This window comes from Polistes fuscatus, unplaced genomic scaffold, assembly GCF_010416935.1.
Source record: "Polistes fuscatus isolate 324 unplaced genomic scaffold, CU_Pfus_HIC Scaffold1, whole genome shotgun sequence".
NCBI lineage: Eukaryota > Metazoa > Arthropoda > Insecta > Hymenoptera > Vespidae > Polistes > Polistes fuscatus.
In genome coordinates, this window is record NW_025112997.1 from 12697447 (window position 1) to 12712377 (window position 14931).

General features: G+C 30.6%; 1 protein-coding gene across 5 annotated transcripts in view; it reads left to right on the forward strand.

The window, feature by feature from the left end:
* Positions 1-13069, forward strand: part of LOC122520400 (potassium voltage-gated channel subfamily H member 8) — a 60906-nt gene extending 47837 nt beyond the window's left edge. For 2 of the 5 annotated variants that reach the window (XM_043640491.1, XM_043640497.1), the window contains exons 5-16: positions 85-212; positions 2367-2595; positions 5161-5324; positions 8175-8388; positions 9311-9490; positions 9593-9792; positions 10010-10259; positions 10646-10914; positions 11297-11445; positions 11584-11755; positions 11857-12232; positions 12663-13069. In XM_043640491.1, coding sequence (XP_043496426.1) covers positions 85-212; positions 2367-2595; positions 5161-5324; positions 8175-8388; positions 9311-9490; positions 9593-9792; positions 10010-10259; positions 10646-10914; positions 11297-11445; positions 11584-11755; positions 11857-12232; positions 12663-12868 — 2537 coding nt within the window. In that variant the 3' untranslated portion in view covers positions 12869-13069. The remainder of the gene's footprint in view (positions 1-84; positions 213-2366; positions 2596-5160; positions 5325-8174; positions 8389-9310; positions 9491-9592; positions 9793-10009; positions 10260-10645; positions 10915-11296; positions 11446-11583; positions 11756-11856; positions 12233-12662) is intronic. The other 3 variants (XM_043640504.1, XM_043640508.1, XM_043640494.1) reach the window with 2 other exon arrangements.
* Positions 13070-14931: the final 1862 nt, after the last annotated feature.

Consider the following 14931-nt stretch of genomic DNA (forward strand, 5'->3'; position numbering starts at 1 on the left):
TCTTTTTTCGTCAAGTGGCCACATGAGATTATGAAAAAAAAAAGAATCTTTTACACCGCGACGGTACAACTTTACACTTTTCAGATGCGAATGGGAATGTTGATCCTGAAGCACCACCAGCTAATTACGGTAGAAGGAGAAGTCGTGCTGTACTCTATCAACTTTCTGGACATTACAAACAGGACAATAAACACAAAATAAAATTGAACAACGTGAGTATTTAAGATAAATATTGTAACTACCAAAGAGAAATATAAATAATAATCTAGTATCTTTCAAACGCGAATAAGATTGTTTGAACTATAATTATTCATAATTGGATTAGTATTCGTAATTGGCGGAAAGTATTATTTTTTATATAAAATTATTAACGCGTTTTTTACATTATTTAATTAATTTAAACAATTTGTAGAAAAAAATTTTATTAAAAGAAATTTACTTCCTAAGTATATATGTGTTACGATCAATTTAGAGAATCCGGGAATTTCCTGGATTTCCCTAGAGGGTTTTGGTTAATCTAGATTATATGCTTCAGTTAGTTCTGTTTAGAATGGGGGGGGGAGGAAGCGTTTTTAAGCTCATGTAAGTGAAACAAACTATAGAAATAAAAAAATTTGTATACAATGTCGATAACAAGTTTTGATCAATCACCAAACTATGCCTCAGTGGAGTATGCTTAGAATATGGGGGCCGGAGGGGGAAAGAACGAAGTGACCTTAAACTCGTGTAAGTAAAACAAACCATGGAAATTGATAAATTTGTTAACAATGTCCTAAACGAGTTTCGGTTAATCATTAAAATATACTTCAGTAGGGGAGGGGGTGTTTAGAACATGGGAGGAGGTAGGGGAAGTGCAAAGTGATTGTAAGTGGAAGAACAACTAAACTCTTAACAGAAACCGAGCATCACGTTGATCTTTATAGAAACAGAATAATGCGGTACACGTCTTTAATTATTAATAATTAAATTTGCGTCATTTTTTAAATTAAGAAGAATAATTCTTCATTTTGTCAGGAATTTTTTATTAATGCTCCACGAGTAATTTCTTATTAGTTTAATCTAAGATAGAATGACCAGAGAATAAATCAGGAAATTACTACTTTTTATATTATTATTATTTTTATTATTATTATTATTGTATATATAAAAAAAATTATATATATTATTTATATTTATTTAAAACTTTATATTGTAATTCAAAGAATTAATGTAAACGAATTAATGTATGCTTTTGGTTACGTTTACCCTTTTGAAGATTCTACTTTTAACAAACGATGATAATAATACGATGATTTGTGGTCAAACGCTGTTTCCATATCTATACTATAAGTTCTGGCATACGCGTAGTTTACCTATTAAATTTCATAGTCTCACCTCTGCTAGCTGGTAACTAACAACTGATAATTTACTTAAGGATCCTTCGTAATAATGAAATTTACACCGTGCTGCTCGGGAAAAGAGAAAATCTCCTTCTTTATGAGTTATGTTCGTTCTGATAATTAATGGTTACGTAATTTTGCAAATTTCATACAAATTTCTATCATAATAATTTCAATATACATATACGATATAAAATAACGAATTTATAACTACAAGCTCGTGATATAATATTATGAAAAATAATTTAAGAATTTTTTGTTTTATGAATAGTTAAAATAAATAAATAAAAAAAACGTATCTAGAGATAATAATTGTTATGAAATTTCTGGACAATGTTTATAACGGAAATATCGTATAAAAAAGTAAAAAGCTTTGATGTTCAAGTGATCTCTTTTGTGGTAGCAATGGAAATCTTTCCTCTTTATGAATTTCATTAGAGAACATAATTGCAGATTATAACGTTGCGGTTTAGCATCGCATCGTGAATGCAAATTGTTTTATAAGCATAATGATTCTAAATATACAATATATTTTTTAATTTCTCTTTAACCGACGTATATATATATATATATATCTTTTGTTTGAAAATATCTTTTCTGATTCGACTAACCAACATTATTAACCAGACCTTGAAACCTCTATTCAATGAAAATAATCAAGTCTTTTAATTAGCAAATGTTAGAACAGAATGCGTATATCAAGTTTGCGACTGCATGAAGTTTCCCTTTATATAATCAGAGGTTATCCAATATAATGGATTTCTCATAAAGAGAGATAGTTACGAAACCGGAAACATACGTTTGTATTCGCCTAACTGAAAAATGATTTCTTAGTTAAGATATGATACTTTTTCGATAATTAATCGATCGTGAAAATTCAATTTAATTTTTAATTACGTACTTATCTTTTTTATACTTTAACAAAAATAAAACAATATAGAGATATATAAATAAATAAAATGACAATGTTTATTACTATCGTTGCAGACCCTATTGCATTCCACGGCACCACCATTACCGGAGTACAAAACATCTGCGATTAAAAAGTCGCAATTCATTATAAGTCATTATGGAGGTTTCAAGTCATGCTGGGATTGGTTGATATTACTAGCAACCTTTTACGTGGCAATCATCGTACCGTACAATGCAAGTTTCATCAACATCGATAGACCAACTATGGTTAGCGACGTCGTCGTGGAAGCCCTCTTTATTTTCGGTCAGTATACTATTTTTAAATAACTTTCAATCTCATATATCAATATCCACTAGCCCCCCTCCCCCATTCCTCGCAACCCAATCCATCCCATAGAGAGAGAATTGTAACTATTATTCAAAAGTTTTTACTATTTTCGACCTGTCGTCAAATAATCAACAATGGCATAAGATGAGCCTGACCCATATACGGTATTCACTACCTACCGGATACAGGTACAGGCAGTATATCGAGCACCTTCTTGACTACAATCGAATGCGAACTTTCATTGAAATGCGAAACTCCTTTTCAAACCTTCGTTCATTCGTTCATTCGTTCGTTCGTTCGTTCGTTCGTCCGTCCGTTCGTTCGTTCGTCTTGGAATGATTTTATCAAACGAACGGCTGATGTGACATCCATGAAAATAGAACGAAGAAACCTTTAGCAAAGATTTTCTTGACTTTTTCTTCGAAAGTTCTCATTAATTAGAGAATTGCGTATAATATAATTGAATTTAAAGTTTCATGGAATATCAATTGCTATTATTTCTTCTTCTTCTTTTTCTTCTTCTTTTTCATTTTCTTCTTCTTCTTCTTCTTCTATTTTTTGCAATAATTTATTCGAGAAAGGAACAAGAAGAAGGGCTCTCTTTTCTTTTATCCAATTGGTGATCTGAGAAGCTTGTTACGTCAGCCTATAGCTTCGCCCTTTTCTTCCACCACTCCCCCACCCCCATCGTCTCTGCTTTAAATGCGCACCCTTCAACCCTCTCACCGTTTTCTTCCCCTCCAAATCAAGTCTCTTTCTCTCTCCTTTATCATACTCCGGTCTCGCATTTGACTTTTTTTTCTGCCCACTCGAGACCGTTTTTTCCCCAGACGCGAACACAGCGGAATTCACATTTTTCTCCCAGTTACATCTATTTACCACATCCTCGACGTCAAATTCATCCGCGTTATAATCAAGAGGGAAAAGAGGAAGGAATTTTTCATCTCACCCAAACGAAATTCTCGGATGACAAATTTGACGATGAAGAAAATCGTACCGTCTTGAGAAATTATCATTTACTGCTCGCAAACATTAAAAGTGTCAAAAAGAAAAGCAGAAATTGTTGTTTGCCATGAGAAATGAAATGAGATTAATCTTAACGACGAAGAAAAGTAATCGTTATTACGAATTAAATAACTGTGACAACGATTACGATAATAAATTCGAAAATTTTATTTATGGTGAATCAAGATAGTTTTCAAGATATAATAGGTTACTAACGTGTTATAAATTGCATGAAATAATGTTAATTATTTATTGATATCGTAACACATTCAACATTGTACTTCTAACGAGTAAATAGAATTAAATAATTCTTATTTGAATGTTCTCGTTGCAAATGATTTTTTTTTTTTAATTGAAAATATTTACTATTGGAATTTTGGATATTTCGCAGTATTTTCCGATTACATAATTCGAAATATTCGACATGATTACTTCACGTGTTCGCTTTGCGAATACTCTAGAAACGTAGGAAGCGAGAATGTCAGACGATGAAAGCATCTTTCATCTATACTTCGCGTTCAAGATGTTCGTCAAATCATTACCTGTATATACGAAAGTTCCTTTGAAGTAGTATCAATGATGTTAAGGCAAACACTATAAAGCTAACGTCATAAGAGTTACAATTTTTGTTAACTTTGCAACTTTAGCTAGCTGATCAAATCTTAAGTGTTCAATCTTGAGTGTGCAAATGTCAAAGAGAGAGAAAGAGAGATAGAAGGGTAAAAAAAAAAGAAAGAGAGATAGAAGGATAAAAAGAGAGAGAAAGAGAGATAGAAGGATAAAAAGAAAGAGAGAGAGAGAGAGAGTACGAAAATTTGATTCAATATAATCCTGTTTATAAGTAGGATTAAATGGAATTCTCTACTTTACGTTGAAAGTTCCTTTGTTAAGTGCACAGTGTCTCTTCGTGAAAATGAGAGAGAGAGAGAGAGAGAATACTTTGACCAATGTCCAATTGCATGATTTACTTGCAAACTACATTCAATGACTATTCGAGTAGCAACGTTACAAATGAGTTTGGTGGAAATCCAAATGCTTGTACACGTTAAATTGATTAACGCTACGACGTAACTTCTACACCAATATATGTATATGTCCCGAAAATAAATCAATACACGTTTATAACGAAAAACAACGTAATACGAGAGATAACTGTGTAATGAAACAAAAAGCTGTAAAAATTATTTACGATTGATAAGCGGGGAAGGGGGTGGGGATATATTTTACGATATTTATTTTTTCATAATTTCGTTGAAATGAAATGCGTGGAGAATTAATTGAGCAAAGAATTGTTTGATTTTATCGTTAATCGTACATCCCAATGTTTCCTTCATCATAAACAATTTACTTTATCTTTTAGATTCAATTTGATCGTAGATATTATTTTATTTATGTTTTTTTCTCTCCTATACTATAAGCACTATTTTTCTTCTTTCAAAGAAGTCTCTCGCATCAGACAAAAAAAAAAGGAAAAGCTTATACATATATATTTTATCGTTGAATTTAATTTTCTCTTTTTGTTTTCCTTTTATATAGATATCCTATTGAATTTTCGAACAACTTACGTCAGCAGAAAAGGAGAGGTCGTAAGCAATAGCAAAAGCATCGCATTGAACTACATGAAAACTTGGTTCGTCGTTGATCTCGTAGCAGCTTTACCCTTCGATTTTCTCTACGCTTCTGATGTTTATAGCGGAGAGGTTGGTACACTTACTATAATACCTTCATATAATTTTTACGTTGTTATATTAAAAAAAAAAAAAACAAGAGGAATTTAGGTAACCCGCTTATATAACATCGAATTCCCGTAACACGACTTTTATTTTAAATTGTAAGACGACTAGAGTATTGTAGAATTTTGTATTCGTAGAACATATGTATAATATATACCTTAAAACATTGTTGTTGGAACAGATAAAAATATATTTTTATAAGTAAATTTGAGATGCACACATATACATATTATTTTTGATCAATTATTAACTAATCAAATAAATATATTATTTCTTTCGGTTGTAGAAATAAAATAATTTAGTTTTCTTCATTTTTGGAATCTTTTAATTAATTTCTGGTACTAATTTTGTATTTCGAAAATTCGCATAACGTGATATTTTTTTGTTTTAAAAACTTTAGCGACTATGTTATACTAACGTTATCTCTATGCGATACATTTTTTATCTTTGCTATTATTGTACACGATACTTGCATAATTTATTTCGTTCTAAAATACTAACGAATATTCTCATTAATTTTGCATGTTTAACGCACGTCATATATATATCTTTCGAAAATAACGTTTAACGGAATTCTTTAACGAAATTCCACGCGTTAATAATGCATTAGCTTATGACACGTGTTATACGCGTTTAAACTTTCATTAAAAGTTTTACGTTATTGCGGTTAATAATAAACATTTAAATGCAATCGATTAGCATTGTTTATTTCAAAACGTAGTTTCAAATACGTAATTAAGTTTATTTACTGCGAATTTGCAACACTGATAACGTGACTTTTAAGTTATTATGCGCATTTATCGCATGAATTCCATTGCGAATCTATAACAAACCTATCTATAATAATGTAAATATCAATAAGCTGAGATTTCCCACTTTAAAATTCAAATTACGTTGATAAATGATAATACGTAGTTACGCACAATAGTACTATTATTTCCTATGTATTTTGTAAATTCCTGCACGTGTTATAATATCTCATGAATATCTGGCGAAATTTGAAGAGACGTTTGAAAAGCACACCTAACTGCTGCTGCCGCTGTTGAACAAATCAATCAAATGGAAAATTATATCCAACAGATTGTTTCATAATTTTACTTGATCGAACGGAAAAAATGATAAATTATTTTCAGCAAGATATTTAAAGTAACAGCAGTACCATAGGCTCGATACTTTTTTTCTTCTTTTATTTAATTGAATATTCGTATCTTGAAATGTGTCAGTAATTTATGATGACAGTGTGAACTTAGTTACTAATTCGAATGAATCGATTTTTTTTTCTTTTTTTTTTTCTTTTGTATTTATATATATATATTACAATTATTTCTATTCTAATAACAAATCATCTATCGCGTGATGTTTTTACTCACGACGAGACGGTGCAGACAGATATTTATTAAATGACATTTTCTGCGAGTGAATACTTCAATCATCGCTCATTATAATAAATTCACAAAATGCGAATAAGATTTCGCAATTATTATCCTATTGTCAGAGAGTATAAGATGAAATCTAAACGCAACTACGTATTCATGACGGTTTTAGAAATCCTCAAATACGGGAAGAAAAATTTCATTTGTTGTCTTATAAAAAGATCCGGACTTACATTCGATTCGTTGAAAATAAGAAGAAATAAATTGGCGAATGAAAGCTCATTAATTCATGAATTTATCATTCAATGAATTTACCGAAATCAGTTTTATTCGGGATTGCACAATAATGTTGATTAACGGGTTTTTGCTTTAATTGTTACAAATTATTTTGTTAATACACGGAAAATTTTCTCCTTTCGATATTTTCTCCATAAAATCGTATAAACGATTTTAAGAGCAATAATTTCGTATTTAGCAACGGTTACGTAACATTTTTGTTCGCCTCGATGTTATAAGAGATTTGATTTTTTTCCCCTCACTTTTCAACTCCCCGATGGTTATTAAACGATCTTAATGGGAAAATGTCAGCAAAAATTTTGTAATTAAAATTTCAAATTCATAAGCGTAGTTTAATTAACGAAATTCATTGATAAAGATTTCGTGATTAATTCTTATCGATTCGTAAAGGAAAATAAACTAACGTTAAATTTCCGCGCGCATAATTCGATTCTTAATAGCAATTTATTATTTTTGTTTTGTTTTATTGAATATAATTATTCTGTCAGACGATAACGAATTAGCGAAACAGATGAGATAATTTAACAATCGCTCGTGGGCAATACATCATCGAATTTGCGGTTTACGTTAATTTCAAATATCCGTCAAACGTATCTTCAGTAATTCACCTATGTTTAACAAATATCTTGATCGATAACACGCTTCTAACATACTATTCGAATTCATTCGAACTAGCTCGGTTGCAATCCACTATATAAGCTAATTTATAAGTATATATATATTAAAAATTCCATTGAAATTTAATCCTAATTAAAAGTTAATTACTAAATTATCGATCTTGAAAATCTATGGAGAGAACGGAATGGAAAATTTCATCCGTTGTTTTAAAGTAAAATCCAATTTACATTGATTCGTTGAAAATAAAGAAGAAAATGAAGATGAACAATTAAACGAACTAGGGATAAGCTCATCGGTTTAGTATTTTTAACGAAATCGATTTATTTTTGTAACTGTACAATAATGAAGATTAACGGATCTGCGATTTTATTAAAAAATCACAGTATTTATATATAATATATTGTAGATAATTAAGTTAATTATTTCAAATAATAATTAATTCGTTTTACATTTGTGCACTATATGAATATCGTTAGTAATATTACGAAATAATGATTTAAATATTATTGATATTTTCGTTTTATCACAGGAATCAGGACATGGTAATATACATCTAGTGAAATTGACCAGATTACTTAGGCTGGCTCGTCTGTTGCAAAAGATAGACAGGTATTCGCAATATAGTGCTGTGATCTTGACAATGCTGATGTTATTTTTTATTCTGGTCGCGCATTGGCTGGCTTGTATTTGGTTTGTCATCGCTGAAAAGGAACGATTAAGAAATGACAAGGAATGGGATCTTGGTGAGTTCATAATTTTCATTATTTTTCTCTCTCGCAAGGAACAGGATATAAATTTTGTTTAAATTTTATACAATTATAAGAGTTCATCGGAGTATCTATAATTAAATTCAAAGAAATAAATTATTGTCTAGCATTAAGTGTACATTTTTTAAATATTTTCTTTAAATAATGCAAACATTTTCTCTCTCCCCTCTCTCTCCCTTCGTAAGATGGTTTTATATTATACTTGTGCAAGAAAAAAAAAAAAGAAAAAGTTTTCAAGTTTTTACGAAAAGGAAGTGAAGTTTCATAAAATTTAATTTTTGTCATGGCACTGGAGAGTGCGTTTAATGAAAAACTTTTTAATAAAAAAACATTCATCTAATCTTGATTGTTTGAACGTTCACTAGCACCGATGGAAACATAACTCTAACATTAGAAAAGAGAGAGAGAAAGAGTAGAAAAATGAACTTGAACAAACTAAGACGATGTAGCTAGCTTTTCATATCTTACGTAAACGTATTCTTCAAATTTATTTTCTTTTTTATTAAGACAAAGGGGATCGTATACGGTTAAATAAAAGGTATTGTTAAATTTATGTTGGGAACTTTTTTATTTGAACTAACGATCGTATAATACCAAGGATAGAAAAAAGGTACAAAGTTAAACGATAATAGAAACGTTAAGGTAGAACATTAAAATTTAACCTACATCCCGAAAGACATTGACAAAGAATAGGATTAAGAGGAATTATCTGATTAATCTTAGATTAATCGATAATAGAACTCTCGTAAAATAAGAAAATGATTCAATTTCATTCGCTATTAATCTTTGTTATCCGATAATTAACTCGCCTATTTAACTCGCGCTCGGGTATTATACCTTGTAAGAGAAAAAAGGTATGAAAAATGACGATAATCGATCATGTTATATGTTGTTCTAGGTTGGATACATGGTTTAGCTGAACGTTTAAAAATTTCCGTTCAAAACGTCACCCATACGGAAAGTTATATCACCGCATTGTACTTCACTTGCAGCAGTTTAACTTCTGTGGGATTTGGTAACGTCTCGGCTAATACATTTTCAGAAAAATTTTTTTCCATCTGCACAATGCTCATAGGCGGTTAGTAGAAATTTTCCTTAATAATTCAATTTCGTTGGATCATTGTCTAGGAACACAAAAGAAAAAAAGCCATATATATTATTTTAATCCTTTTCTATTTAGCTCTTATGCATGCCGTCGTATTTGGTAACGTTACGGCAATCATTCAAAGAATGTATTCGAGAAGATCGCTCTATCAAACGAAATTGCGCGACTTAAAGGACTTTCTGGTGCTTCATCAAATCCCTGACGAGTTGAAGCAGCGAATGCAAGATTACTTTCAAACGATGTGGTCTTTGAATCACGGTATCGATATACACGAGGTAAAATCAATAATATTACCTATCTATATGGAATTTATAACGATGTAAGCTTTTATATATCGTGTGAAGTAGCTATTTTATTTAAACATTTCTAATTAACATTTCGAATTTATTGTTAATAATAATAAAATTAATTAATTATTTACGAAAACTCAATAAAATGCTAAAGTATATAAGCGCGAGTGCAAACTTTAAATATATCAACAATACTTTTTAGACGCTGAAACAATTTCCTGAAGAACTTAGAGGGGACGTTTCGATGCATTTACACAGAGAAATTTTAAGCTTACCAATATTTGAAGCGGCCTCTCAAGGTTGTCTTAAATTACTTTCCTTACACATTAGAAGCAACTTCTGCGCTCCCGGCGAATATCTTATGCACAAAGGGGACGCTTTGTCATATATTTATTATCTCTGCAATGGTTCCATGGAAGTCGTTCAAAATAGTATGGTCGTTGCGATTTTAGGTAAAATACCAATAACTTTTTAATCTTATCGAAAAGAAATTTATTCTTGTCCATTTATTATTTAACATTCGGACGCTATATTAAATCCCTTGCACTCTGCAGACTGAATTCCAAAATAATTGGCTCGAGTATTTATTTGAAATTTTTTTCAAAAATAAATAAACATACAAGTAATACATTTTGTATTTTTTACATTTGCAATTAAAAAATTATTCTATACATTTTTCGTAATAAATTATAATTATAATTATAATTATAGAGTTTGTTATAGGAAATGTTGAAAATAATCCCCGAATGCAAAGGATGAAAATATTATTGGGGTGTAGACAACAAAGAATATTTTCTTTTGTATGTATAATTAATGAATATAATCCACTTTATTTAAGGGAAGGGTGATTTAGTTGGCTGCGATATAAATGTTCACCTGCAGCATGGAAACAATGGAGGAGGAACTGGTGGTGGTGGGTCTGGTGGATCCGATGTCGTAGTAAAATCTAGTTGCGATGTCAAAGCTTTGACTTATTGCGATCTAAAGTGTATACACATGCAAGGCCTGGTTGAAGTTCTTCGTCTTTATCCCGAGTATCAACAGGAATTTGCACATGATATACAACATGATCTCACGTATAATTTACGCGAAGGTTACGAAGCCGAGGTAAATTGTTTAAAATATGCAAACTTTTGATTACAAGATACAAATGTTAAGAAAGGAAAAAGAAAGATATATAACAAAAATTCTAATATACAAATAATTTTTTTTGTTTATAGTTGATATAAGATTAATATAAAAAAAAGAAAGAAAATAAAATAAATTAAGATTAATTTCAATTAATCACGAAATAACTTCTTTTCATATTGTTAATTAACAAAACCAATTCAGTACAATATACTTATGAATTGGTAAAAATAAATTACACTTGTTTTCCTTTACACAATTTTATTCATTGTTATACCAATTAATAAAAACGATATTCATATCGTCTCATTATTTTTATTTAAAATATACGTGAGATTTTTAACGAGTTTTTAACTATTAGCAGGAGTCAGACATGAACGGTCCTTCATTAACATTACCGTCAATTAGCGAGGATGATGAAAATATAGTTGAAGAAGGCGAAACGTCACCTCTCTCTCCGTCGAATAAATCACCATTACATACATCTAGTCCCCGACATGCTAAATTTAGGTAAAGAAATTTATATATATATAGGAATGAGAGTAAGAATGTAGTTTGATGATTAAACAATATATTAAATATGTAATATAAATATACATTCCATAAAAATATTTTTCACGTCTTTTATATATCGTCTACATATATTAGGGACGAGTACAGAGAGGGAAGAAGAGCACCAGGTAGAGGAGTTATCGTGAGGGGAAGGGCAGCACAAATAATTGCTCAAGAATCTATGGAGGAACATATTCGTGGTTCCGTAGAAAGATTAGATACGCAGGTTTCCACGTTGCATCAGGACGTGGCTACATTAAGTTGCGAAGTAAGTGTAAAAAATAATTTAATCCTTATCACTATAGATGTACACTAAACAATCATTGATAAAAACAGATTTAACGATACAGAAAATTTTTGATTCGATAGGTAAGAAATGCCATTCATGCTCTACAAATGTTAGCTTATTCGCCCCAAAGTAACCCTAATTTACCAAGACCAGCCAGTCGTGGAAGTGGAATGTTAGCAAGAAGTTCCTCTCATCCACCAGATGCAATCTGTTGGAACCCACCAGCTAGATTAGTTGATACCACAACTCAAACGGATTGGCCAATTGATATGTTTGAAGTTTGGATTCGGGAAAATCCCGATCGTGTTTTAATGATACTAGGTCTTGAGCCAGATTTACTACTTAGGTTACAACCATCATCTCCGACCCAGTCACCGTCTTCACCACCACCACCACCTTACGAACCCTTATCTCCATTAGCAGGCACACCACCACAATCACCGTCCCCATCTCGACGTAAGTACTTTTAAATTCAATTCCAATTATCATACTTTTCATAATACATTTCCGATATAGTATTATTATTAAATGGATTACTTTGATAAGTGTTCATTGTAATTACAAAATGTAAATACCGATTAAATTATAAAATGACTGCACAATGTTATTATGAACTTGTTGATTAGTTCAGTACTTATTAGAACATAGGAACAATAATTTCGTTATAACGTATATATCGCACAACAAATAGTGTTTTGTATCTCGACTAAAAAGTGACTATTAACTACTCTTTTATATATATATTTACGTCTCGTACGATAAAACATCACTTTTAGAGGAGAATATATTTTTTTATGACAAGGTGAAATTAAAAAAAAAAGAAAAAGTGAAAATTAAAAAAAAACTAAACAAAATAAAAAAGTAAGAAATATTCGATTGTTTTCAGATGAGGAGATTTGTGTCTTTGAAAATGAAAATAGGGACGTTCTTCGAGCGTACAAAAATTCGCACACAACGTGGAATTCGGGAAATAAGTTGTCTCATCGATTTAGTGCTGGTGATGCGGACAACGTTTCTCTCTATCAAACGTTCAATGCCCTTCATCAACTTCCAGAATCGCGCTCCTTGAAATTCGAGATATTTGATAGCTGAGCAAAAATAGAAGAGGAAAATCGTCAAGATCGTCGAACAATTTCCGACGAAACGTAAAAAAAACCTTGTCTCGTGTTTCCGGTTCGCAACGCGATGCGATGCGATGCGATGCGATGCATCAGAATTGTGTTTGATTGGTGACGCACAAAAAAAAAGAAAATTAAAAAAATATGATGATGATGAAAAAGAATAGATTCAAAATGGAAAAAATGTAACTTTGAACGCGGAATATCCGCAACGTTCTGTCAATTTTTATCATCGAAATTTGGTCCCTCTTGATCCTTTATATATAATATATATATTTCTTTTTTTATTTTTTTTTAAGGGACAGAAAATACTTGATTTTCAATTTTAACACGATCTAATATTCGATATATTCGAATTTCCCTATATATTATTACATTATATGTTACAAAAAATAATGAACGCGTAAAAGGAAGAAATAAGAAATAGAAAAAAAAAGAATATTCTATAAAATTAAAGGGAAGGATGTGTTTTAATATTTTCTGTGATATACATATACTTTTTATCGCTTTCGACGAGGATCTTTCGCCTAACTCGCTAAACCAACGAGAAAATTCGTTACTTCCGAAAATTCCAAAGTTCGACTAGGGAAAATCTCTTTCTGATATTTGTGAGATATGTACATTGAATATTATGAAAAGCATATAACGCGAATCGTCAGTCAAAGTCTTCTACCCTTTTCGAGTATAAACTCATCGTTCGTTTGTGCCTCTAACTTACTATTTTTCATTGTTTGTCCATCCATCTCTCTCTCTCTCTCTCTCTCTCTCTCTCTCTCTTTCTCTCTCTCTTTCCCTCTTCTCTCTTTCTTTGATCCTCTTTCTCTGTATTTCTATTCTCAAAATATCAGTGATTTCTAACCGATATCGTACGCAAGTACACACAAATACATTCAAACATATCGATCGTAAAAAAAGAAATGATCATGACACCACCCCGCATATCAAATTCGATATATGTAATTCCAAAGACTATGAACGAACGTTGTTATATTATATTTGTCACTCTACTATTATGATCAACCTTCTCCACAAAAGTGTTCTATATTATATTTTGTGCGAAAAAAGGGAACAAATGGTTCTTTGTGAGGTCAATATATATGTATATTATGTAATCTTTACTTTTCCCAAGGAAAAGAAAAAGAAAGAAGATTTTTCTTTAAGCTAAATGATTAACGAGATTAGTTTGAATAGTCGTATGTATGTATGTATGTATGTATGTATGTATGTATGTATGTATGTATGCATGTATATTACATAGTATACACATATACTTTTATTATTTTCTTTTTTATCCGTTAAAACTCTTTTGCTTGCATCATTCCACGCGCGTACACTGCTGTGATCGATTAAAAAGATTTGAGAAGAAAAAGATAAAGAAAACGTGCGATACACTTAAAGGTTGCTAAAGGACGTAAAAATAATTAAAAAAAAAGTAGAAAACGAAAGAATTCATGAGAAGATGATGAGACACGAAAAAAACGTTCGTGTTTCGTGTGAAATGTATAAACTGAGGGAAAAAAAAACAACAAAGAAAAAAGAAAAACGCATCGATCGTCGCCTAATTTAACGCGTAAATCGTATTAAACGATTAAGTCCTTCGAAGACTTTAATAATAGTAGCGTAGCAATAATGAGCACAATTCTTTTCGATGTATACTCCTCCGACGTCCAATTTAGAATGATGAAATAGTTATTAAGGTATAGAAAATCTCTCTCTTATGCAATCGTGTCTTTATATGCGAGACACCTCAAATCGGACCGAGTTATGCATAAACAAATCAAGCGCCATTCTTTTTACAATATTTTTTTTACAAAAAATTCCAGTTTTTACAAAATTAAGTTAATTAAATTAATTAAATTATGATTATTATATAATATAATAATTATTAATAAATTATAGTTTAATTAAATTAATTAATTAAAATTATTGTGATCATCTGTTAAAGAAACATGTATATTACATTGTAAACAATTCATTATACCAATATCGGTTCATAGAAGATTAAAATTTATTAAAAATTCAGACGGTTTTCTTTCC